General features: G+C 38.6%; 1 protein-coding gene across 2 annotated transcripts; it reads left to right on the top strand.

Annotated features, from left to right (window-relative positions):
- Nucleotides 1-1204: 1204 nt before the first annotated feature.
- On the top strand, nt 1205-27172 carry foxn1 (forkhead box N1). 2 transcript variants are annotated; one of them, XM_038283969.1, is made up of 9 exons: nt 1205-1323; nt 17426-17567; nt 21525-21830; nt 21954-22043; nt 22156-22286; nt 22370-22466; nt 25621-25828; nt 25957-26394; nt 26777-27172. In XM_038283969.1, the coding sequence occupies exons 1-9, from the start codon at nt 1304-1306 to the stop codon at nt 27073-27075; spliced, it is 1731 nt and encodes a 576-aa protein (XP_038139897.1). In that variant the 5' UTR covers nt 1205-1303; the 3' UTR covers nt 27076-27172. The 2 variants fall into 2 exon arrangements, with proteins under 2 accessions (XP_038139897.1, XP_038139898.1); XM_038283970.1 differs by lacking the exon at nt 1205-1323 and adding an exon at nt 10533-10698 and having other exon boundaries at nt 26777-27171.

Genomic DNA, 27172 nt, shown 5'->3' with positions numbered 1-27172 from the left:
TATATATATATATATATAAACACTGCCTACTCAAAATCTAATAAAAAACAGTGCATATCCACTTTGAACAAATCTATCCATAACTTTTCTGTTTCCCTGCTGTATGAATATAACATGATAAAAAGATAAACTTCTCATAGCTGTAGTCCAAAGAGGTAAAGGAAAAAGGACGTAAAATATCATTTAAGTAGGAAAGATTAGTCCTAATCATTATCAAACAGGAAATGGTTGCCTTAATCTGCCCATATTTATGGTCAACAATAATCATAAAACACTGGAGCTTAGAAAACAGGGATGGATAAGGATGATATTAATGATGTAGTAAAAGGTTAAAGGAAATCTCTATATCTCATTGTAAGTGAACTTTGATATTGATATTTAAGGGGTACAATTTCTCCATAACAACCTTTAGATGATATTGAACTTTAAACCAGATTTTGGGAAGCAAGAAAAACTGTTTGCTGTAATGATTTTATCTGGCACAGGATGCATTAGTGAGATTGGACTGGGATTCAGAGTTTTAGCAAAAAGGCTCCAGTTTTGTTTATTGTGTAGACAAGCATTAAAAAAGCATGGCATATTCCAGTGTTGCAGGTACAGTGGATGATCTATCATGCTGTGGGCCAGTTTCTCTGTGGAAGGCTTTCTGAAGTGCATTTCATTGAGAACTTTGAAACCTAGAGATTTCTATTAAAAACTGGCTGTCTTGAGAACATAATGATAAAATATTTCTCCAATATCTTTTGCTGACAAACCTGAATTCCCCAAGATGTAACAAAAATCTTTTTTTCTGTTCTCTTCTCTTCTAAAGTTATCTGATCTTAGGGCTGTAATCTATATAAAGGTTACCATTAAATATATCAAGTTCAACAGAGAAACCACAAGTTTAAGGCTTCCCAGTTAAATCTAAAGCTGAGCTGAAATCTCATTGACATCGATAGGATTAGAAATATTTGGCTCCCAGTTGATTTAAAGACCAACCATGATACAGAAGGCAAATCCCTTCAAAGGGTCAATGAAGGGCAACATCTGAACTGATTGAAACATTTTACTCAGCCCCCTGATCATGAGCCATGTATCTTCTGTACAGTGAGGCCTTTAGCAAAAACATGATTTGAAAAAAAAGCTGGAACCGTATAGGTCTAGGAGGTCAAAAGTATAAGAAGCAATAAAATCTAACCCGTTTTATCTTTATTTCAGGGAACATGCCTTAGGGAAAGAGCCTGGGCACTGCACGGCAGAAATATCTATAAGTCTTAGCCTCAATAAATTCTTTCATTGCTATGGAAATGTATTAAAGTTAATGGATGGTTGCTATCAGAGGTAAGATATTTATGATATTGTTTTTCTTTTTTGGCATAAATGTTGAGAAAGAGAGAGATCTATTTTTTTAACCAAGTCTCAGCTCATACTTTGAATGTTTTAACGTTAAATTCTTTCTGTGTTGGTGCCTGAATATTGCTTAATTAAATGGTAATGTACTACCTTCAGAGCAGTCATTAGAGAAAACAGCTGCACATTTTATATGAAATATCCCTGGGACAGGAAAAGTAATTGCTGGATTGATCCATCCTCACCTGAAGCCAAAAAAAGGGAAAGTATTCAGTGAAGTAACCATTTTCCTCAGGGTGTCATAATGTTTTATTTAGATATTCAAATGACTGTTTCAGAGTATTTACAGTTTTTATTTTGAGCTGTTACAGCGGTCTTTATTAGATCATGTAAAATTTGTTCCAAATGTATCACAATTGTTACCATGGAGGCAAAAATGAAATCATTTGTAATGAAGGTTTTTCATCTTATTCAGACCTGTTGAAATATTTCTGTGTTAAACATTTTTGCAGGCACGCCGACAGATTGAGCATTCTGCAAATAAAGAATAAAATGCTTATGATGGGAGGCGTATAATGATAGGCGGGAAACTGTATCCTCACCGCCAGAATTTAGCTAAACCTCTCTTGTCTTTCTTTCACCTGCAGTCTGATGTATTGCTTTGGCAAATAAGCTGTTAGACAAAGGGGGAAAATATGTTTTGTGAACCTGGCACATTCATGAATACTCTTTAATTCCCAAACAAAATTACTATATATGTATGTATTCATTTTAGCAACCAGTGAAACCAGTTTTTTAACAAAGCATTTTGATTTGGGTGCTTAAATTTTCATACTGAGCCTGTAGTTTTGGTTTTAAAAGTTTGTTCTTATCCATAGATGTATGTTACTGGTCTTTACTTATATAGTACCTTTTCAAGACAGGGGACTCCAAAGCACTTTATGAAACCTCAGTTGTTCACCCACTCACAATCTAATGGTGCCAAACTACACTGTAGCAGGGCAGCTGTACACAGGCACCGCTGGGTTCCTCTGACCACCATCTGAAGGCAATCCAGATGAGGTGTCCAAGGATACGGTGACAGAGATGGGTGGAGCTGGGGGGTCAAAGCAGGAAACCCTCTGGTAGCAGGGCAAACTCTTGCACTCGTTCGGACACAGTAAGTTCGTATGAGCTATGAGAACAGCAACTTTTAAACAGAGCATGCACGAGGAGAAAATGGGCTTGTGCATGCTCTTGCACGCGTTTAATATACGTTCCCTCTCTGGAGCTGGTACAAGGTGCATGTGCGTTTTTTTGGGTTTTTTTTTAAGTGGAATGGTCTTTTAAAAAATTCACGAAAATCCTCCACAATACCTTGAAGTGAAGTGGCCACATGAAAAGATACAGTTTTTCTAAGCACCGGAGATGTGTTTCGTTCAAATACATAATACAATACTCGCAATAACATTGAACAATCTGAACACATATAGATGGTTTGTTTTCATTTACTACCTCAATCCTTCTTATATCAGTGAAGACATTGCAGATTTACTTAATCAAGATATTGTACCTGGGGTTGGAAAAAGGAGCAAATCGGGAGCTTCACTTTTAACAGTAGTTTCCCCTGCAGCAGCATCTAATACAATATCCACAGGCGTTATTGTATTAAGGATGAAAACAAAACAATAACACACACACACACACACACACACACACACACATATATATATATATATATATATATATATATATATATATATATATATATATATATATATATTTATATATATATATATATATATATATATATATATATATATATATATATATATATATATATATATATATATTTATATACATAACTGTTAGATTCTCTTATAAGCGCTAAATGGTATAAGGCCGGAATTAATACAGCACAGGAAGCTTCAAATAAAAGGTGTTCTTTATTTAAAAAAAAGAACACTTCCCCCTGAGTAGCAAAAAATCTAAAAAAGAACGAGTTTCCGAAATATGGAGAAATGAATGACCCGTATTTATCAGGAGAAATCCTAAGCTTCTGTGAAATGGCGGGCTAACAACGATTTTAGCTCTCAACAGAGTAGCAATGCAGCTTCAGATAAAAAAAACTGAAATCTAACCACAGCATATAATAAATGGCAGTGGCACCTCTAAAATAGGACAAAGAAAAACATAACATTAGCATCATCTTTCTAGCCCTGTCCACGGAAGATAATTCAGTTCAAACATTAATTACCAAATACCCGGATCCTTTGCTCATGTGGCCACAGAGTTGTCTTCTCCAACAGGTCTTGGCTCAAAAAATGTCCTTCTCTTACATTTTAACAATTAGAGTGTCACGGTACATAACTAAGAGGTTTAGTTTTTACTTCCAGTAATTTTAGACCTCTCTGCAAGAGCAGCACCACATTCTGACAAAAACAAGAACTTCAGCCAGTCAGTGAAATAAAAGAGCAACAGGGTTTACAAAGTACATCTTGACACCATTTTTCATCTGGTTAAAAACAAATACTGAATTCCATTCAGTTGACAAGATACAAATTTGCATATAACAGAAAACAAGACTTTCCTGTTTAAATGCATCAACTCCTTTTATCAGAGGGATGGTATTATTGTGGATCTGACACGTTGTGGATTAAGACCAAGAACATTGTTGTTTTCACAAGTAAATTCTGAAATTAATCCTATCTCTGTCTCTGTTATTCTGCCTCACCTTCTTCCCAAAACAAGGTTTGTTCTACATGCTGTAACATAGATCAGTTCTTTGCCTTAGATGATCCTGCACTTTTCTTCTCCTTTTATTTAGTGTGCTATTTGTGTTTTCAGTAAGGAAAGTTGCTTTTAATTTCCAAGTGCAGTGAGCAATGGGTCCCTGGACCTTTGTAAAATGTGACAGATTTTAATCAAAGTTGAAAACCACATAACTTTAAGTATCCTCTTGTTTTAAATGTATATTATAAAGTCAACATAGCTACTTTTACCTGAATTATACTATGAGTGGATTTTAAAGAATTATGTAGATCTGTCAGTCATGAAGGATGATAAGAAGTCTCACCCTGGCAGGTACCCATGGTTGGTACCAACAGTGGTGCAGTGGACTGTACTCCACTGTACTTTGTATCTCAAAAAGTCAGGAAAGTGACTAAAACTGCAAAGTAAAGTAAACTTTGACAACTTTTATTTGCATTTTGTCTGCACGTACAGCTGTCATGACATTTCCATTTCTTAAAGTGGAGTAGTGACCAAATGTAAACAGTGTGGGAAAACATGGTTAAAAAAATGCATTGATATGACAGTTCAGATCATTAAATATATATGATGCAGTGGCTTGGTTTGGTGTTGTCAGTGTGATGCAGAGTCTGTGATATTATTTAGAATTTTCTCAGTTCATCTGAGTTCATCTGTCTGATGGCGGTAGGGAAGAAGCTGTTTCGGAATCTTCTGGACCTGCATAGAATGCTTCAAAGCTTCAGAGGGCAGCATGGAGAACAGTCCATTGTGGGGGTGTGAGTGGTAATCGATAATGGTACGGGCTTGGGAAACGCAGCACTGGGATGAAATGTCTTTTATGGAGGGAAGAGAACCCGATGATCTTCTCTGCTGTTCTCACCACTCTTCTCCCCTTCTTCCAGTCTGCGGTGATGTAATCTTCACATCACACAGTGAGACAGCTGGTCAGAACGCTCTTTATGGCACTTCTGTAGAAGGACGTGTGGAAGGGTGGAGGTAGGTGGGCTCTCCTTGTCCTCCACAGGAAGTACTTTTGTGCCCTTTTGACGAGTGATGTGGTGTTTACAGTCCAGTTGAAGTTGTCTGTGATGTCAAACCCCAGGAATTTGGTGCTGCTGACTACCTCTACTGCTGAAATGTTGATGAGCAGTGGAGCAAGTTTAGGCTGGTTCTTCCTGAAGTTGACAATGATCTCCTTCATTTTCTCCACATTCAGGATAAGGCTGTTGTCTCTGCACCAGTCCACCAGCTGCTCCGACTCCTCTCTGTAGTCCCGGTTGTTGTCATCTCTGGTGAGGCCCACCAGCGTAGTGTCGTCAGCAAACTTCACAATGTGATTGGTGATGAACCTGGGGACACAGTCATGTGTCATCAGGTTGAACAGCAGGGGACTCAGGAAGCAGCCCTGAGGGGTGTATTGAAGCCCAGTTAGTCCAGTTTTCCTATCAGATGCTGTGGGATGATTATTTTGAGAGCTGGACTTAAGTCCTGGCACGTAGGTGTTCTTCTCCTCCAAGTGTGCTAGGCTCAGGTGAAAAGCAGAGATGTGTCTTCAGATGTTGGGGGAGACTGGAGATGATGTGTTCTTTAAAAAGCCTTTCCAAGCAATTCATCATGATAGGAGTCGTTATTGTGTGTCATTGAGTGAGGTGACCTGAAACTTCTTTGGGACCGGAATGATGGTGGCCGACTTAAAGCAAGCTGGCACAATGGATTGCTCCAGCATGAAGTTAAAAATGTCTGTGAGGACACCAGGCTTCTGACCTGCACACTCTTTATACATCCGCCCAGGTATGCTATCAGGGCCTGGGGACTTTTTTGTGTTGACTCTTCTCAGAGTTTTCCTCACTTCAGCTATGTCGAGGTTAAGTGCCTCCTCCCCCTGGTGAAGTACTGTTTAGTGCCTCAAACCTTCCAAATAAGTTTTTTAGTTAATTTAGGAAGTCGGCATTAGCTGATTTGCTGGGGGGAGGGTGTGTTGTAGTCTGTGATCACCCATATGCATTGCTGCATTCTTCTGGTGTTGCTGGCATCGTGGAAGAGATCCTGGATCTTCCGGCTGTGGTTCTGCTTTGCTGATCTGATGGCAATGTTCAAGTTGGCATGTGCAGTCCTCAGTGCCTCTCTGTCCCCAGACTTGAAAGTACTTTTTGCAATCTCCAAACCTCCCCATTCATTTTGGGTCGTTGGTTTGCTTCGGTGGGGATGTTCTTTGTGATGGACGTCTTCAGTGCATTTCTTGATGTAGGCTGACACAGTGGTGGCATAATTAAATATATATTTATTTTTTTGTCATAGGTTGCTGCAGCTTTGAACATATTCCAGTCAGAGCATTCAAAACATTCTTGGAGTTCCTCCATGGCCCCCTCAGACCACACTCTGACTTCTTTAACTGTTGGTTTAGCCCTGATTAGCTGGGACCTGTATGCAGGAATTAGCATGACAGAAAGGTGATTTCATGACTCGAGGTGGGGGCGGGGATCTGCTCTGAATGCATCTTAGATGTTAGAGTGGGCTAAATCTAAAATATTTTGACCCCAAGCTGCAAAGTCCACATGTCGGTAGACATGAGGGGGCGCAGCCTTTAACTTAGCCTGCTTAAAATCCCCAGCAATGATAAAAAAGGCCCTCAGTGTGTGCAGATTGAAGCTCAGAGATGCCTGGTGAAGAGTCTTCATGGCCTCTTTTGTATTAGACCTGGGTGGCGCATAAACAGCAGTAATGCTAGCCACACTAAACTCTCTGAGCAGATAGAACAGCCTGCAGGTAACAGTCAGAAACCTGATGTCTGGAGAGCAGAAGCTGGCAACTGATCTAGAATTTTTAGACCAGCTGTTGTTTATGTAAACACAGACCCCACCACCTCTGTACCGATTAGTACTTTGTTTCTATTGCCGTGGAATAGCGTGAGGCCATCCAGGCTAACAGTATTGTTGACTATTGATGAATAAAACCATGATTCAGTCAGAATTATGGTGCAGCAGTTACTAATCTCCTTTTTTGAAGAGAGTTCGAGTCGGAGATTATTTTGTTATCCAGTGAGAGGACGTTGGAAAGCAGGATTGATGGGACGGTGTTCTTTGGTAATTCCTTCTTAGCTTCGCTGTTATCCGCCTCTGCTGCCCCTCTTATGCCATCTCACTTTCCCCTTCCTCCGGCTTTCTCCTTTGCCTGGCCGGCTTGCTTTGTTTACATCCTTCTGTAGCACTCCGCAGCTTTTTATACGATCAAGCTGTATTTAAAGCATGTTGTGACTGTAGCTCTAGGAGGCGGTCATAGATGCGGGACTGGTGCCTAGTTTTTGTAGCGTTCTGAATGGCATATTTTGTGGAATTGTCGGAAAAATTGTCGATAGCTGTATTAGGCCGTTGCCCAGAGGCGCGTCTATTAGGTAATGGTAGGTATTTATATAACCTCTTTTCCATACGGTAGACTTCAAATAGAGCTGGTTATTTTCAAATTGTATTTGGAACACCCCCTAAAGCATGGATGTGAAACTCCAGGCCTAGGATTCCTCCTTGTTCCAACACTGCAAAATCTTACGCTTAATTTACTCTACTAGCCCAAGTAGCAAGTAGAGTTACAAAATGTTCACATTCAGTTAGCCTGGGTTTGCTTTTCACTTTAACTTCTTATATAAAATAATAACAGAGGAATGACACTGGAAATATACACCTCTGCTCCATTACCTCCCCATGTTCCCTGGTAGAGAGTCTTCATGGCCTCTTTTGTATTAGACCTGGGTGGCGCAAAAAGAACTGCAAAAGCTAAAAATCCTCCTTGGTATATAAGTTTTGCAAAAGGGCTGGTCGTTGACTCTTCTGAAGAGTCAACGACCACTCTGATCTATCCATGCTGCCCATTTGATGGAGGGTGGAGTTTGGGAAGTTGTAAAAACATCAAAAGAAAGAGAAGGATATTGCCATCTTAGAGATGAAGAAAACTCTTTTAAGTGGTTGAAAAGCAGCAGGTAAGTTACGCCACTGTGTTAAGAGCAGGTTTCTAAATTCTCAGATCAGCTATAAGTACTGCTAGTCAAGTGACAGGTAACTGTTGTTTTCCAACTTTGTAGTCATTAGAAATTGAAATATAACAGATCATGAAAGCAAAGGAAGAGGTCTTCCACCTCAGAGATTAATTCAATATAAAATCTCCAATGATTGTGCTGATTGCAGTGGTGTGCACAGACCTTTTGAAGGGCTCATGTTCTTGGTTTCTGTAACCGCTTTGGTATTCAAACATAGCTGTAAGCCTGCAACTCTCTACTGCCCCACATGATACCCAAGTTTTAAATATTTTGTTTCATGATTCAAGCTCTTATTTTGCTATTCTTCTCCTCTGCTCTAACGTCACATTCTCTCTTGTTGTCTCTCTTGGTATACTGGCCAGGAATGCATTCAGACTGCAAAATCTGCAAAAAGTTGTAACATTGCCAGGATATGACTGGTTCTGGATTTGGTTTACCAGCTTGAAACACATTAGAAACTGGTCTCTATTACTATTTAAGAGTTTGGTGTGAAAGAACTGCAAAAGCTAAAAATCCTCCTTGGTATATAAGTTTTGCAAAAGGGCTGGTCGTTGACTCTTCTGATCTATCCATGCTCCTCCTGAATTAAATGAAGTTCATTTAATTCAGGAGGAGCATGGATAGATCAGAGTGTTGCTGGATTTTGCCACTTGAGGAATGAATTTGCAGTCCCCTGCACCAGCAGTTCTGAAATCAAATCATTCATTGTATGAAACGTCCGCTGCACTGACTCCGAAGGGTGAAAGTATGTAAAGCTGAAGTGGTAAAATGACCAGCATCCAACATCAATGCAAAATTATGCATTTTGGCTCCATCTGTCCTAATTAAAGGGACACTATGCAACATTTTTCAGTTAATTAATGTGTTCCATAACGTTATGGATGACTAAATGAGTCATTTCAGGTTGAACAAAGGTATTCTCGGCCGCCCTGGTGGTCTGTGGGGGAAATACTGCTCTTGCAACTGCAGGAGCACCGACCCGCACCCACAGGCTCAGAAGTCTCGTGAGAGTCAGTCTTGCTTTACGGCGAGAACTGCTACACCCCCCAGTTAAAAGCATTCTCGTTGCTAGCACAGTGGCAATCTTTGTGCAGTTATGCTACGTTCATGCAGCAAAAGCAGCAAAATTGCGTCTGCTGCTTCATTTTTACTGCTTGTACCAGTTTAGTTCTGACGCGTGGCTGAAGCAGCTTTGCTGCTCTGGCTGCCCGGTGCAAAAGTGGCTCTGACGCGCGTTGGGCGGAGCTTCACTATCCTTTCTCTGCCTTGCAGCTATATTTGCTGTGATCAGTGGGAATAAAGTAGTTTTAATATGTGTTTAAGTGAGAAAATACACCTGAAAACGTAATCAGTGCAGTCAGTTCATTCAGATTATTATCCTGCCTTCCATATTTTTTTTCTGTCGGAGCCGCTCAGACCCCCACATACCAGCGGGGCGCCGACAGTATGGATCCCTTCATCAGCAGCGGTTCACCGCGGCAGCTGGTAGGTGTTTTTCATCTAAATGATCCAAACTGCATATTCTGCCCGCAGATTTCTGCATTTTAAGTTAATTTAGGCGTCAATAAACTGTTTAAGAGGAGTGATCATCAGCGCTGTGTCTCTCTCCCTGCGTTAAACGCGCCCGATGCGCTGCTTCAGCTGCTCAGACGTGCTGCGCCTGGTGCTCAAAACGCGCCGCGGGACCTTTTGTTGCGCCTTGACGCGCGTCAACCATTGACTTTGCATGTAAACTCGCTGCTTCTGTCGCGCCAGCTACGTCCAGTGTGAACGCAGCATTAGTCATTCGCTGCTAAGCTCAAAACAACCGCGCCTGGCTTGACGGAGAAACCAGGAGAACAGCTGAGCATATTTACGACAGTACACTTTTACTTTCGCCCTCTGGAGGGAGCCTCACTGGAAAATCAACACCGGTTGCATAGTGTACCTTTAACTTACTCTCAATTTCCTCTGGTGCTGCACCTGGAGCTTTGCATGCACCCCTTCACCCTCCAAGTCCTCAAATGATCTTTCTTGTGTTTTCTCAGTGCATTTTCATTTGAATACTCAACAGTAGTGTGTAACTTGATCATATTTATGTCAGTCTTTGCCATAGGCATGCTCGGAAAAAGGGCAAGTTGCCCGCTCTTTGCCAGTGGCTATGATTGCTGGTGTATCTTGTGTCCAATTTCAGACAGGTAACCATTCATTGTAAAAAAAGACAGATGAAGGGGAGGAAAGAAGTCCTGTGAGCTGCCATTGACTGAACCAAGACATCTTTCATAACCTGTTGCAGCAGGTTTTTTTCTTCTGTATATCTTATGGCTGGAATAGCCTGAACGAGTGCCAGACATACACACTCACACACCCACATACTATATATCTTACACACACCCTCACACACAAAATAAGGATGATATTATGAGCTGACAAAAACTGAAACCACCCCATCAACTATTTCCATTTCCATTGAGTCAGTCAATCTGATCAAAGTGCCTCACTGTCAGGGTAAAGATAGAGAGAAAAAAGCTCCAAGATAAATGGACTCAGCACGGACTACAGGTATAGGAAAGAAAATCTGATGGAAATTAACAAAGGAACAACCGGCAGCTGTTGAATTCCTAAGTTTGGTGAGTTTATGTCTCTGTCTTATGGGCTTTAAAGCGTTTTTTTTAAGACATCTTTTCTTAGTTTTTCCAATACTAAACTGTAGTACTGCTGCTGGTACTTTTGCATGAAATTAATATTTCACACTTACACTTATATGGCAGCTTTATGTCGACAAATTCATGTTCACTTTTTTGGCCTGTGTTGAAGGTACAGCAATACCTGTTGTCTAATGATAGCACACATTAGAACATTGTTTTCAGATAGATGTTTGCGTAAAGGTAGTTGTGGAGAGACAGAGGAAATCTGCTGACGCCTCAACTTATTCTGACGGCATAGTGGTAATGTGTTTACTTAAGATGTGTTAGCTGATGATGTGTTTGCTCATGCAGTCTTTCCACTTTTGCAGAATTTGCTTACATCTTTCATCAACATGCAGAAATACAATCCTGAGTTAGATTCTAACTATTTTTTAGTCAGCTCTCATAATTTGTTGTGATCGGTGTGATTTTTTTTGGTTATTCTTGTTTTTTATATTCAACTCAAGCAGCTGATCTATACACTCCGCTATTTCCCTCAGCAGAAGTCTTAAAAGGGCTTGTACCGGTATATCTTGTTTTTTTTGGTTGTTTTCTGTATACAGTGACCCCGGCCTCAGAAGATAATCCCTGCCATCTGTGATTTAAATTAAAAATATTTTTTATTTTAATGTGATTCAGATTATTTCAGACCCCATAGATACGGCTTAAAATGAAACAGCTACTTTGTTGATTAATTCCTGATTTAGTCACATATTCATTTAGCACAGCAGGTTTCAAACACCTGAGTTGGAAATCTCAATTTCAGAAATTGACAAAAGAATACGGCCTTAACTGTCTGAGGAGGACTGGAAACCTGTCCAAGGAGTAGCCCACTGTCCAGTGACTGCCAGTGACCCTGGAAGGTGAAGCGGGTACAGATAATGGTTTGATGGAGCTTAACCATCATTGGGTAAAATTCCAAGAGTTTGCAAGAGAGAAACATCAATTTGGATTCATTTCAAATGTCAAGCTCACATCACCTTCTGATCCTTGGAGCCTAAAGTTAACTTAGAGGGAGAAAAGTGGAGCTCGTCTGCCTGGTTGTGTGTTTCCTGGACGGGGAGAGCTGGTTGACAGTTGCCTTTTGCATGTCTGCTTCTTTTTGATCTCTGCTTCTGTCTCCTTGAACCCCAGTCAGCCTCGGCAGATGTCCGCTCACACTGAGCCTGGTTCTGCTGGAGGTTAATTCCTGTTAAAAGGGAGTTTTTCCTATCAACTGTCGCAACAAGCATACATGGTGTGAGGGATTGCTTTCGGGTCAATGCAATCAATTGGTTTTCCATAGATAGAAAACTTTGAATCAATTTAACTGTATGATCTAAATTGAATTTAAAAAAGCTGATGGAGGGGTGCAGTTTTTATTATTGTGTTCGCTTATTACAAGAAGAGCCCAGTTTTGAATCCCAGTTTGGGACATTCTCCCTGTGGATGCTTGAGTTTTCTGCAGATACCCCCGTTTCCTCCCATAGTCCAAACACATGACTGTAGGGTTTCATAGTCTCTTGTGAAATTGGAATGAAGTTGTGTATGCATGGTAATTTTGACTGCGTGTCTCTCTGTTTCCCTATGATGGACCGTAGGCCTGTCCAGAATTTTCCCACCTCTCGCCTGATGAACACTAGAGAGGAGCAAGAGCCCCCTGGTGTACAGGATAAATGCTTGTAAAAATAAGCATTTTAATATCTAATTTTACATCAGCCATTTTTAATCAAACCAGTTATAATCAAACCAGTTTCATAGAACATTTAGAGCATAAATGACGTAAAATAAAATGATGAGTTAAAAGATATTTCAACTGATTTTTTGGGGAAAATTTCATTTAAACTATTCAGTTAAATTAAAGAATATATTTACACACGTAACATTGTTTTGATTAAACAGTTTGGTTATTCTAACTTTACTTACACTTTAGAGCAGGGATGTCTAGCTGGTTCCAGAAACCCAAGCCCAGGCCGTGTGGCTGCAGGTTTTCTTTCCAACCAAGCAGTAGCACACCAGACTCCATTCATCTCATCAAGTCATCATGTTAAGACTGGAATCTATGAGGTGCCACCAGGGACATAAATCCGAATTAACTTGCATATACACATATTAAATTAAACTCTGTATAATATACTGGAAAACGTGCATAAACACTAGTGAAAAGCTCTCACATAAACTAGTGAAAACATTTACCTCTCATAAAACCTACTCAAAAGCTCTCATACAAAGTAGTGAGAACTGTTCATATAAACTGGTGAAAAGCTTTACCTTTCATACGCACTACTAGAAAGCTTTCATATACACTACTAGCTTTCTAGTAGTGTGTATGAAAGCTTTCTAGTAGTGTGTATGAAAGCTTTCTAGTAGTGTTTATGAAAGCTTTCTAGTAGTGTTTATGAAAGCTTTCTAGCAGTGTGTATGAAAGCTTTCTAGCAGTGTGTATGAAAGCTTTCTAGTAGTGTTTATGAAAGCTTTCTAGTAGTGTTTATGAAAGCTTTCTAGTAGTGTTTATGAAAGCTTTCTAGCAGTGTGTATGAAAGCTTTCTAGTAGTGTTTATGAAAGCTTTCTAGTAGTGTTTATGAAAGCTTTCTAGTAGTGTTTATGAAAGCTTTCTAGCAGTTTGTATGAAAGCTTTCTAGTAGTGTGTATGAAAGCTTTCTAGTAGTGTGTATGAAAGGTTAAGTTTTTCACCAGTTTATATGAACAATTCTCACTACTTTGTATGAGAGCTTTTGAGTAGGTTATATGAGAGTAAAATGTTTTCACTAGTTTATGTGTGAGCTTTTCACTAGTGTTTATGCACGTTTTTCAGTATATTATATGGAAGAGTTTAACTTAATATGTGTATATGCAAGTTAATTCTGACTTATGTCCCTGGGGGCAACTCATAGGACTCATTTGTCATTAATGTGTTGCCACAATGGTTCTGTTTCACAGATTTATTGGCTATCAGGTGAGACAGGTGAATGGAAATAAAAAAATGTGATTAAATACAGTCAGTTTAAACTAAAGTGCAGGAAGTCTATGTATTCTGTATTCTGAAAGCGATGCTTTGTGTATACTTAGTAAATGTGTTTACAACATCTAAATTAGCGAGAAGTTACAGAAAATTCACATCTACCTAGAGTTTTGGCAGGTAAATGAGTGCACCTATTCACCTTTCCTAGCACCTCATCAGATTACATGTAGAGGGTGCAAAGTTTTTATTGTTCTGAATATTTTTTAACTTCTGGCAATGGCCTGCCTTTACCTCATATCATGACAGGAAACATGCTGCTCCAGCAGTCATCCTTCATTTGCATGTTTGAAAAATTATGATATTGTTTCCATTCACATTAATGAGTAACATGTTCTTAATTTTTCTGGAACATATAAGCATATTACCAAGTTCCCCAAATCAGCGAGCATATTGGTTCCGGCTGGCAGCTATCTGTCAAACAGATGAGAGGATTTGTTGCCAAGGCGATGAAAGAGACTGTCGCTCAACTTTCTCCTCGACACTTAAGCCTCCATTGAGTCAAACAGTGGGAGCTGCTATTTGCTACTTTCCTCTCAATACATTAGTCCACTTTGTCTGCATCAGCACTGTGCAGCTTTACATGACCAAACAGTCATCATGGTTTGCTGGCAGTTTTAATGAGCTTGGTCTGGGACTGGTTTAAGGTTTCCTTTACTGGAATAGGGGCCCACGTGTCGATCTTTTCTGTTAGGATCATATGACACCTCTTCGCCCTCTGAATCGCTGACACATGTGTGTCAACTGTTTGATGTATTGTCTCTGGAAATGAGCTTAGCCACTTCTGTGGTCATGTTGAACGCAGGTTTGTATCTGATTTACAACTGATTAACGACTCAGGAGAAATGATCTCAGGAGGAAGTAAACTCCTTGACCTTTTGAAAACACCGCAGTCACTTTCTGCAAAGTGCTTAGATGTAATATTAGTAAATAATACAGTGAAAAGGGTATTTGCTGCCCTTGCTAAATCATTTTATACTTTGATTAAACATATTTTTGAAGAAAAGGCTGAGTGAGATTGCACAAGCATAACACCAGCCTGATTACTAAACCTGTAGAATTAGGAATTACTAAAATAAAACCTGTTTGACACTTTGAAGATCAGTAAGAAGAAAAAAATGCATGAGAAACAAAATCTTGAACACTGGAAAATGCAGCAAATCCCCCAGAGAGGTGAGATTCACTATCCTAAATAATAGAAAAAACTATAAAGCAACATAGTCGCCAGAGAGTTGCCATTTTTTGCCGCAGTAATGCCAAGCTTTTCATGAGAGTAAGTGAAGGAGACACAATTCTAACAATAGGATCCTTCTTCAGCTTGTTGATTTGCTTTACAACTGGTTAACTGATGAATCAAACTCTTGCCAAATCCGGTAGGGGGGAACGTGCAAACATATTTTCTGTCCACAAAGATAAAAATAGTGTCCTTTTGCAAGTTTTTCAAGAAAAAATAAAGAGTATTGCAAATAAAATGGACTGAATAGCAGAATCTACATCCACCGGTGCAGCTATTGTTTACTTTGCTTCAGCTACTGGTGACATCATACATGTTACAGCATTTCATTGATTCAAAACATCTCTGTATTTGAGGCTAATGCATCCGCTGACTCTGGCAAGAAGTATTTTCAGGGGTGTTGTGAATCCACAAACTTGTGACAGTTGATCTTGCTTTAGTGGAAACCCAGTCCAGTCCTCCTTTGTGACCAAAATAACCACAACATTTTTATCTGACTTTCAAACAGGCTGAATCTAGGTTTAAAAACTGTCGTCTTCACATATTTCAACTTTTCTGAACTGCTTTGACAGTGTTCATTTATTATATTTGCATTTCCTCCTCCCAGTTTTTTTGCACGGTTTGGTCATGAAGATCACATGATCTTAATATCCAAAAAGCCATACATGCAAAAACCTCTGGCACCCTCTTTACTGCTCATTTTACAAATAGAATTTGCACCTTGTATGAAAATCAGCTTTGTGAGTACTAAAAAGATTACACATGGTTTTATATATGCAAACCTTTTTTGAAGATCAAGCCATAAAGTGCACTACACAAAGAACCTTCAGACATATGCTAGAAAACATCTGTATTTTTCCTAAAACCCTTTGAGAATATAGTGTGTGGATTGCTGAGAACAACTTTTTGAAACACTGTTATATTTGATATAAAACCAATCCAGTATTTCAGAAAAGAGATACCATACCTACAAGATAACATGTTAGTGGTAGAATGAGGGTCTGGCTGTGTTTCACTGCCTTAACTGGGCAACTTCCCCAATAGTAAGGGATAAAGAAAATTGAAGACTTTAAGCAGAATGAGGATCAGGCAGATGAAAGTCTGGACAGAGATATTGAACTGAACACATTATTCAATAGGTTCAGTTTAGGAACAAGCTCAGCAGCATCCCTTTCTGCTGCCCACAGTCAAACAGACATCCTTCCCTCCTCTGACCCGAAGCTTCCCTCTCACACTTGAAATGTATCTACCTGTGTGTCTCAACGAGTCAAATGAAGAGGCAACTGCTGAGAGCGATTCACAATCAGTCACCATGTCCTGATGGTGTCAACCTGAATGCAATTGTTGATCCCTCAACCTGAATTTTCTGTAATACCTCACAAAGCAAGTCAGGCTTAATTGTTTTAATGCACTGGAATCATTGGGTGCATTAGAGATGGACAAGCTGAGTACAGGGAGCTGGTGGATCGCTTTGTGAAATGGTGTGGAAACAATAATCTTATTCTAAATGTGATCAAAACAAGCAAGATGACTGTATATTTCAGAAGAAACAGGAAAAAGTCAAATTCACAGGAAAAGAAGTGGAGGTGGTGGATAAGTATAAATACCTCTATGTTCACCTGGACTACAGACTGAACTGGAGCAACAACTGTGAAGCTGTCTTCAAGAAGGGACAGAGCAGACTGAACGTATTAAGGAAACATTGGTCCTTCAGTGCTTCCAGCAAGATGCCGCATGTCTTCTATGAGTTTGTAGAGTGTGTGATCTCTTCTGCCATCACCTACTTGGGTAACAGCATCAGAGCAAATGACTTAAAGAAGCTGAACAAGCTGATAAAGAAGACACAATTTATAATTTCACAAAGAAGATTTTTTCCTAAAATGAAGAACGTTATGGAGAATTGTGAGCATCTGACATTAAGCTTAAAGAACCTTTGTTTACATATCACCAGGTTTGATTCTGAATGACAAAAAAAGCTCTCCCAGTCCAATCATAGGGACTTCTTTCTTTCCAGTACAGGTGTTGTGGCATGATCTTAAATGGGCTGTTTGTAGGGTACATTTAAATCCATTCTGCAAAATCCTCCACAGCAAGTTAAGACTGCAAAAAACTGATGTTGGGTTTTTGTTTCTAACAAGGGTGGCACAACCAATTGTTAGTTTTTTTTAGATAATTACTTTTCCCAGTGTGCCTGGTTAGTTCGTATTACTTTTTGCTTATCAAACTTAATGAGTAGAAAATTTTTTGATGATGATATTACTTTCAAGCATGAGAAAAACACAAAAAGAGAAAAAATTTTAAACGGGGGATTTCATTTTTCACAGTACGACATTACCACTTGTTTTCCTGTAAAATTCATTCAAACAAACAACAGCAAAAAGATGTGGAGCAATAATAAAAATCCAACTTTAACTTTTATCTTATTTTGTCTTCACAGAAGCATCTTTAGCTGCAGAATGTCCACCTCCCCAAAGTTCTCCTTCCACCACAGCATCAGGTCTCAGGGATCAACCACTCAGGTCGATCTACACACCTGCGAGCCATTTAGGACAACCTGCCAGCAAATGGCAAACTCTCAGGTTTGAAGCGGAGTTCTCTTCTATAACATCTTCAGTTGTGCAAAATTGTTGTGCAAAAAAGTTATCGCTGACTCTGTGTTCAGACAAATCTGGCCTGTCTCTAATGTAAAATAAAAAAAAATAGTTGTTGCTTATAAATTCTCTCATGCTGCCATTGGTTGACAGCACTTAAAACAATGAGTAATTTTTGCATATCGATGGTGGAGCCAATTAGAAAAAAAGATAATGTGTCTTATGCATTTCACAGGATATCCATTTAATAGTTCGGGTGTCAAGTGAAAATACTTGTACTAACATCTATTTTTCTGAGGACTTTTTTCTTTTACTACATTTAATGCAAATATCTGTCCTTTCTGCTGCTGATTTCATCAAACCTGGTTACTTTTATTTCTATTGATAATGGCTTGATATTTCACCTGCAACAAAACTGAGGAAAATCAAGAGTGCGAACAGAATCAGTTCATTTGGAGAATATTTTATCTACAGAAAAATACTGATAGTAACATAGATAGACGGGCTGGAAAACAATGCGGATGATACATCAGATTCTGAGATGCAACACATTCCCCATACATTCCCACTTAATTAGTTGCTGATTATGTTTCAAGTTCTACTTTAGTTTTTTTTAATGCTGTTCGCAACTTCTGACTATTAAAGTATTAAGCTGTTTTTACAGGACCTCCTTTCAGTTCGATTTATAATACAGTCTCAAACTATTTTTTCAAACAAAACTAGACTCGATATTTATAATTTTTCTACCAGCACAGAGGGCAAAAGAGAAATATTAATCTATGTTTATTTGAATAGTTTTTATAATTCATTTTTTATCGTTTAAGGCAAACCCCTAAATTAACTTTTTTACTTAAGTACAGTAAAGAGCCTGTACTTTTTATTTTACTTAAGTAAAGGAGTTCAGACGGTACTTTTACTGTTACCATGGTCTTATTTTTTTTTTTCCCACTCACTGTATCTGTTTCTGTGAGTTCTTTTGACCCATCCAGTCAATAGAAGTGGTGACACAGCTCTATTCTGTACAATATAAGCCATATAAGAAAATATTGTTACTTTTGCATCATTAGCTAATGACGTTAAAGTTGGAACGTGAATCAAATTTTCTGATTTGACTAAATCAATGGGCTTTGTCAAAGTTCTGGTTAATTTCTCTGGTTCAAAATATTAAACTGATCAAATTTAAATGGGTTATTCTTTCCAAGCAGAGAGTCTAAAAGCAAAATCAGATTTTTCATTTCAATTTCTTATATTTTGCCTATTTATATGGTTTAATTTATAGATGTATCTGTAGCTATGCAGTCAAAATTGATTTAAATTGATTTATCCAATTTCTTATTCTAAAGACATTTTACCTGTAGATTACAATGAACAAAAAAGACATTGTTATTTTCTATGACTTTGTCTCTGTTTTTTAGCTATTGAAAAATACTGTAATGAAAGAACCATCAATCTTGTTTTTTTATCAGTGGAGATGGTTGGTGTGCTCTACCAAGGTAAATGGATGTGTAGAAGGAGGGGCACACCCATGGTGCTCATAACACTGCCACCCACCCTTCAGCACCTACCACATCTGTTGGCACTTCATTTAGGTCATGGTTAAAATATCCCCCTTAGAAATAGGACACTCCTTTATGACACAGATATTAGCTCTCATTCACTCCTCATATACATGAGTGACCTAATATGCCTTTGTGTCATGGAAACAGACACCATTACTGCAGCACACACTGCTTATGTCATTGTTATCATTACACAATAAAACACCAAATGTTAGACATCTTAAATATACTAAATTGTGTATCAAACTTGTTTTGTGCTTTTGCACATATCTCAATATATTCTAAATCAACCACACACACACTTTTTTTTCTCTGCTTGTGGACAGGAATCTAAAAAAGAAAAGAAAAATAATGTGATAATGAACTTGGCAATTTAAAGCACGATGGTAAAGTTGGAACATCAAATTTAGCAAACCAGAATTCCCTGTGAAATCTGATGCCAATTGTTAAAGGTTCCATTGTAATTCCAACTCTCACATCCAATATAGCTGCTGCACTTGTAGAGCATAGCAACAGCAGCAGAAAGCTAATCTGATGCCCTCTATCAGAATAAATCTGTTACACACATAGTATGTTAGGATGTAGTAGTAGTGTAGAGAAGCAAATGCAGAGAGGCAGCGAGTGGTCTTTGAATGTTAAATACAAATGATGAGCAAAACTTTATATAATCACAGGAAATGCAGGGAGCCAGAGATGAACAAGCAAGAACCAACAAAGAGCAGGGATAGACAGTAAACTGAGGAGAGAGAGTGAATGGCATCAAGGGATGAGGGTGGGTGGAGCACATAGACAGAAGGATAAATTGACAAGAAAAACTACGACAAGACTGAACTAAAGTAAAGCAGAAATGAGGATGATCTAATTAAAATAGATTCTAAGGAAACAAAGGACAGCAAAATCATAACTAGAATCTAACCTCCGAAATAACCCAAACATCCCAGTTTCTGACATCACTGCTCAAAGCAGATACCACATACTGTTGAAGTCCAAAAAAAAAAATAAACAAAAAAATAAATCCATGCTCATATGTTGGGGTGAGAGGACCTTGGAGAGCTAGAGTCCATAAACAAAAAACACCCAAACAATGTGGAAGGTGGGGGCCTGAGAAGGAAGGCTTACATAAGGAGTGTAACATGAAGGTCTTCCCAGATTAGGCAATTTTAGGAGGGTGACTCTAGGTTTGACTCTCACATCATTGTGTGATGGAAATACAGATGAATGCTTGTGAAATCTGGGACTACAGTTCTGAAAAAGAACTACAATACAATGCAAGTTACACAAATGCATGAAGTAGCTGAAGCTCTCCATTACACAAGGCAAAACAAATTAATGTGCAAACATTTTAATGTGTCATACACAATATAAATGAAGCAATAATCAAATCTAAATAGTAGTTGTGCAGGTATTCGTATCTCTGGACATTATTATTAATGTCTTTGTTGGTGAATGTGTTAGTAAGTCATATCATGCAAAGGACAGTGGAATTCCTGTAAGGAACCCAGGCAATCTCCCCATGCTAAAGGAACTATGACAGGAAACGTCCATCATCCTTTTCCTACCTCCTGCCTCACTTCCAGCACTTTTCAGATGCCACTTATCGTAATGAAAGGTGACGCACAGTGGTTACCCTTTGGCTAAAGACTCCTTTCGTATTAGACCATGTCGGACGTAACCAGACGCTGCTGGTCGCTATCTGATATTTGTTCTTCTGTCATTAGGAGAAAATTATTTAATTGAAGGTGGTATACATATAGCATGCTTTTGTTGTACTAGATTAATGGATGTTAAATGTTTAATAAAAAATTTCTAGAACTTAACAGCTTTTTAATTGCATTTTCTTGACAACATATAACTGACAGTGGTTGTACGTGTTGTGCAAAACTCAGCCAATGGCTGCCTGCTTCCAGCTATGTAGGTATGTAGTGACAGTTGTAAAGTAACAACAGTTTCTAAAATTACAACTATTATAAAAAGATATATCACATAAATATCCGACAATTTGTTAAATGCCTAGTATAAAATGCATCATGTAGAACGCCACAATCTTTAGGAACTTCATGGAGAGGGCTATATTGTTCCTTATATAATTCTTTCCTCTAACTATCTGTTAGCTTCTCATCATTCTCACCTTTTCTACCTGACTTTTCAAACTGACGTTTTGTCTTGTGGAGAGAGTATAATGATTTACTGAGGTATGCTGAACTTGTCCTCTCAGAGGTATGTGCATATAGAGAAGAAAATGCCCAGGTGGTGTTAAGGGAATTCCCAGAAGGTTTCCTGGAACTGTTCTTGCTGTTTGGCTTAGAAAAACAGTGGAGAGCAGTCCCTGAGATGTTGGTGCAACTTAAAGTATGTTAAGTTTTGCATTTCTTCTTTGACACTACAGGTCCAACTGGTTAAAGAAAACTGTTTTCCGCAACAAGAGAGCAACAATCTCACTTTGAGTACCACCGCTCTGAACAGGAGGCACAGTTCTGATGGGATCATTAGCTCAAGTTCTAGACCAGATGGAGTTGCCTCTGGCCGTTTCCACCCGTACCGTCGGCAGTTCAGCGATGGAGCAGTGGATGCTGCAGATTGCCTCCAACACACGTCTTCCTTTAGCAGCCTGCTGGAGGTCAACAGTCCGGGCACTTGTTCATGCAGCGGTGACCCTCAAACAATCTGGGGCAAATACAGTGGCAGCATTCAGGTTGCTCAGTCTCACATTTAACAAAAGATTGATCAAAATCTTCCCATTACATCAATAGGCCTAACCTTTTCTTCTTCATTTACTAGTACCTTTTTTTTTTTTTTTTTTTTTGCATGCTTTCAGGGTCTATACTCGGAGCCACCAGCTGTACCAGTAGAACCATACAGTTTTCTATCGCACAGTCAGGCATACTACAGCTCCCCCATGGAACAGGTAAGTTGTTGTTCTAAAGCTGCGTGGTACAATTTAAGGACACTTGGAAAGAACGTTGCACAAAATTAGGTGATGGAATAATTTTCCCCTTTGTTGTGATTCTGCTCCAAAGGTTTCAGCTAAACTGTATCCTGATGCCGATCAGCCCGACAGCTCGAAGTATACTCCTCAGAGTCTCTCCATTCAGCCCCATCAGGAGAGCTCTACAGATGCTCTCTTCCCCAAACCCATTTACTCGTACAGGTAAAACTGAATTACATCCTTCTGGTTGTTTGTTATGTCAAATATGATTATGAGCTTAGTACCTGTTTTTTAAATTACTGTAGCATCTTGATTTTCATGGCTTTGAAGAACAGCAAAACCGGAAGTCTGCCGGTCAGCGAGATTTACAGCTTCATGACTGAACACTTCCCCTATTTTAAGGTATTGCACACGCTGAACGTCACACACCCACTAGATCTTGTTTTAACCCAAAATAAGGATTTTGATCAGATGTCTTTATTAATGGATATTTGACCTTTTTTAATTTCTGGTTGACTGAAATGCGTCTATTTTGTTTAAGTATGCTTTCCTCTCCCTATTGGTGTGATCATGTTATTTATGACTGAGCCTTGGAAACTGTGATTAGTAAAGGGATTTCAGTTAAATTACAATTTAACTAAACAATTTAATCTACACAGTTAAACAAAGAAACTTGAGAGTTTCTTTAGATCCTTTTTTTTAATCATTTCTTGACAGGGAAAAGTAGTTGGTCTTTGCAAATTAAGTTCAGGCAACAAACATGCAGTGTTCTTATGAATATTTCAAGATATAACAATTTTTATAATCATTTCACCATAAATGTGGAGTATATAGGGAGGCAACATGATGTTGTATTTCACTCTTATGGCAGTGAAATAGAGCTTGAAGCACAAATTAGAGATTTATTTTCTTTTTTTAAACAGAAAAGTCAAAGAAGCCTGTCATCTCTTTTCTTCTAAAACTTTATGCAAGGGTAAAAAGTCTTTGAGTCATTTAAAGGGTAAATCTTGGCCTCAAAGATGTTGTTAATCTCCTATTTAATTGGTACCCATACGTAACTGGTAACTTAGAGCAACAGGTGATAACCCAAATTAATTCAAGTGGAACGAAACATTTGTACATGATTTGCCCTCATTTTGCTCTCATTCTTTGCCCAGGTATGAAAGTTGAACTTTAGAACAAGCTATTTTGTGAAGGAAGTGTATGTGAGGAAGTGTGTTATAAATCTGCAGCCTGTTGAATTAATGTAAATCAAAGAGGCCCTTGTGGGTTCAGACTTCAGTTGACATTTGGATCTGGAAAGAAATCAAACGTTTTTTCCTCAATACATATTTAAACATTTTTAAAAGGGAACTTTATATATAATTTTGAAGCCCATCGGCTATGATCTGATGAAACAGTTTTCCTTCCATCAAAATCAGTGCACTGATGGTTGATTTCCAAACAGGTGGCTAAAACCTGAGCTGCAGGGTCAGAAAGTACATTAGAGGGGGAAAAAGTTAAACTTCAAGGAAGACTAGAGATATATAAAAAAAAAAAAAGCCCACCAGGTATGTCTGTTATGCTCTTCTCAATAGATACTTGTTATAGCATGCAATTTCAAATAAGAGCCAAAGCAGATGTGGGCATATATTAATCAAAATATAATGTTTCCCTTTAGGGAAGAAAATAATGTACCTACATTAACAAGTGAAAGCTAATAGTTTGATAGTAAGCTTCAAAATAAACTTTTGCAGTAGTGTTGTGGTCCCTGGGGAAGGGGGTATACTCACGCTCTTTTTTTTTAATGCAGCCCAGAAACAATGATATGTAGGACCACTGTATGGCATTTACCCCAAAATTCCTTTGTATTATTTACTTAAAGTCATATAATGTCTGCTATTTGATCTCAGCGAAGAAGGATTATGAAATAACTCAATGCTGGTCCATAGACTAGTGAGAAACAATTATTGATTTTGAGTGAAATATTCCTTATTCTTGAGTCCATCCTCATGGATGACACCTATTCTCTAACCTAGCAAGTCAGTTAGTAATTTCGTTTTAAACTGTCTCCTTGAATAGCTGATTTATAACAGTTAGTGTGGCCGCTATTTGAAAAAACATAACTTAATCAGGAGCATACATGCTGTTTCAATTATTTTTTAAACATTTATCTAAATAAAATTTTTTAGATATGATTTTGACATCCTTGTTCATATTTCAGCTTAGATTTAAAAACAAAAATCAAATGCATGAAAACCAATCGGATAAACTTAAAATTTGATAAACTCTTAAAATTTTTACTAAAGACTATTTTATTGTAACTCATTAGATATGTAGACGTATATCATATGATGATCGGAATTCATAATTCAAATTATTCAATAAGACAATATGTAACATTACAATATTTCACATAAAATGCATTTTATGCATTTTATGCATTTGCAACACATCAAAAGTGATTTATTTTCCTAAACCAACACTGTTGAGCCCTGACATGTTATTAACATAATTTGCGAGGTCCAATGAATAGAAATGGCCCACGCCCACCTAGCATAGTAGATGTAGTCATTGAAAGTTGTACCGACATATTTTGCTAAGGGCAAAGAGGCCCCTTAGTTATTCACTGAAAGCATCTTGTCCAACGTGGATGGGGGGCAGAGTGGGCATTGCAATGCTTGCTAATGTTAATTAATGAGGGACATTTGTAATTAGGAAATGAAAGTGTTGCTTGACTAGCTCGCTTCATATTACCGATTCTTTGCTAATCCTAAAGCCACACCATTTAAAGTAAACTTTTAAATGTTATTTAATATGTGAGCAATATTAATCCCAGCAAGAAAGCGCCCTTGACTGCCTCCGATTAGCTCGCTGGTTGTCATGCCTACAGTTAACCAATGGAACCAGTAAGGGCAATAAGTACTAGTCAATTAGAAGCAGATTAGCACAGGTGATGGCTTCACCTTCCTTGGAAAAAATAGGAAATTTGTCTGGGAGATTCAGCTTAATAGTGCGGATCATGGGGATTTAGAAGTGGGTATACCCAGTGCTGATTGAAAAATAATTGGGTATATGCTGTAAACCCTGGACTATGCCACTGACATTTTCTAATCCTCAACAGTTACAGCAGTGCTAATGTACTCTGCATGAAAACATGAACATGAAACTTTATATTTATCTTTTAAGATGGGAATCCCTAATTTTACTTTAGGGGACCAGAGCCTTAAACATACAGTTCCTCTGAAAAAAATGGTTTGTATTATCACCAAATATCAGCAATGTCAGAACACACTAATCCTCTACCAAAATGGTTCAGCCAAAACATTTTGCAAGTGTTCTAAACAGATGTATTGACAAAAAGCAGCAGTAGTCCTTTTCAAGACTTACTGAGAACCAGTCTGACTTAAAGTTGAACATTCAGTCTTTTACGTTTAGAGAAAATTGTTCAATTATACACACATTTCTGAGAGTACAATTGAATTTTATTGATCCAGGCCTCCAGTCTAATCATAAAAAATAAGATCATTGTTTTTTTTAACAAATCTGTCTTTCTGTGATTTTTGCCTCTGTTCAGACCGCCCCTGATGGTTGGAAAAACTCAGTAAGGCACAACCTTTCCTTGAACAAGTGCTTTGAGAAGGTTGAGAACAAAAATGGGAACACTTCTCGTAAAGGCTGCCTTTGGGCACTGAATCCAGCCAAGGTTGAGAAGATGCAGGAGGAGTTGCACAAATGGCGTCGCAAAGACCCCCAGACTATCCGCAGGAGTATGGCAAAGCCAGGTGAGTCTATAGAGATGAAATTGTGAGCATCAAACAATGACTAAAACACCCAATCACCTATGGGATTTGTTTTTAAAATTCTTTTTAGACTATTCATTTAATACTTTACTTGAAAAAACTTTTTGTAGAAGATTTCGATCGTCTGCTGGGAGAGAAGCCAGACAAAATAAGATCTCTGCCAGCTTACTCAAACACAGCCACATCAAAAAGAGTGGCCCCATTGTACAGCCCCGCCAGACCTATTCAACAGTCAGAGTACAGTAACATTCAGCCTAATCTGTCCCAAAAAGAACTGGTGAGCTCGGTGAGTGGGTACTCAATGATTCATCCCAGCAACTCATTTGGCCTGTACTCAACCTGCGACCAGCCGCCTGCAGCTGGTATCCCATCACTCTCTGGATGTACGAACTCCGCCATAGCTGGGAAGATGCCACCTGCTCACAGTGTTGGACCGCTGGGAGAGTACAAAGTTGGCCTGAGGGGTATGCAGGAGTCTCTTCAAGATGGAGACACCAGTCATGACATAGACACACTTAACCCCAGTCTGACAGACCTCCAGCTACAAGGTAAGGGTACAATCAGATTTTGCAAAATGGCTAAAGCTCAAACAGATTCTTCTGTTCTTCCTTCATTCTTTTCTCTGGGAATAATGCGTTCAAGATACAGTTTTTGTATGTTGGGCAGAAACTTTAAACCAGAGCACCTTTGTTTGTGTTTGCAGTGACCCTTACATGGCTTACGGCAAACTAAAAACTAATTTGGTTGTTTTAACAGTTTAACCTGGGAGCTAAAATAACTTTCAAGTCGATTACTGTCTTCTTTGAACTAATAATAGTTAGTCTATCTTCTTATAAATGACTAAGCAGTACTTTATGTGAATTCACTTATGTAAGTAATAAGCATGGATGTCTACATCTAGCAAACCTGTGATTTTTCTTTTTACTGCAGGTAACTTATGGGAGGAGCTAAGAAAGGACAGCCTGGTATCAGATTTACATGGTCCCAAAGCAACCACCTTCACCTCCTTTCCCCTGCAGAACCACCACCTACAGACCAGCTGTCATCAGGCCCCACTTGCATTTAGTCCAAGTTTTGAGGGGAGTGCTGGACCTTACTGTAAAGCAGGATATGAGGACGAAGATGCAGATGGAATCTGCTGGAATGGACTGTATCCTGATGGCTATTTAGGATTGGAGAGCTTGGCCGGATATCTGACCTCCTGTACCACTTCTGTCTCCTTGATATAAATGGCACTCCACATTCATTGGTGCAAGCAGCTTTGGTTCACATGATATTATTCAGCCTTAGCATAGTGTTAAACTGAAAAAAAAAAAAAAAAGAGAG

This window comes from Cyprinodon tularosa, unplaced genomic scaffold, assembly GCF_016077235.1.
Source record: "Cyprinodon tularosa strain WSP-4 unplaced genomic scaffold, ASM1607723v1 ctg198, whole genome shotgun sequence".
Classification (NCBI taxonomy): Eukaryota; Metazoa; Chordata; class Actinopteri; order Cyprinodontiformes; family Cyprinodontidae; genus Cyprinodon; species Cyprinodon tularosa.
This window is presented reverse-complemented; position numbering and strand designations above follow the sequence as displayed.

Bases quoted from the DNA above. Each gene is read 5' to 3' on its own strand.
- foxn1 (XM_038283969.1), top strand. From the start codon at position 1,304: ATGGATGGTTGCTATCAGAG. The intron at 22,467-25,620 runs GTATTGCACACG...GCCTCTGTTCAG, and splicing joins AACACTTCCCCTATTTTAAG to ACCGCCCCTGATGGTTGGAA. The intron at 25,829-25,956 runs GTGAGTCTATAG...AACTTTTTGTAG, and splicing joins CAGGAGTATGGCAAAGCCAG to AAGATTTCGATCGTCTGCTG.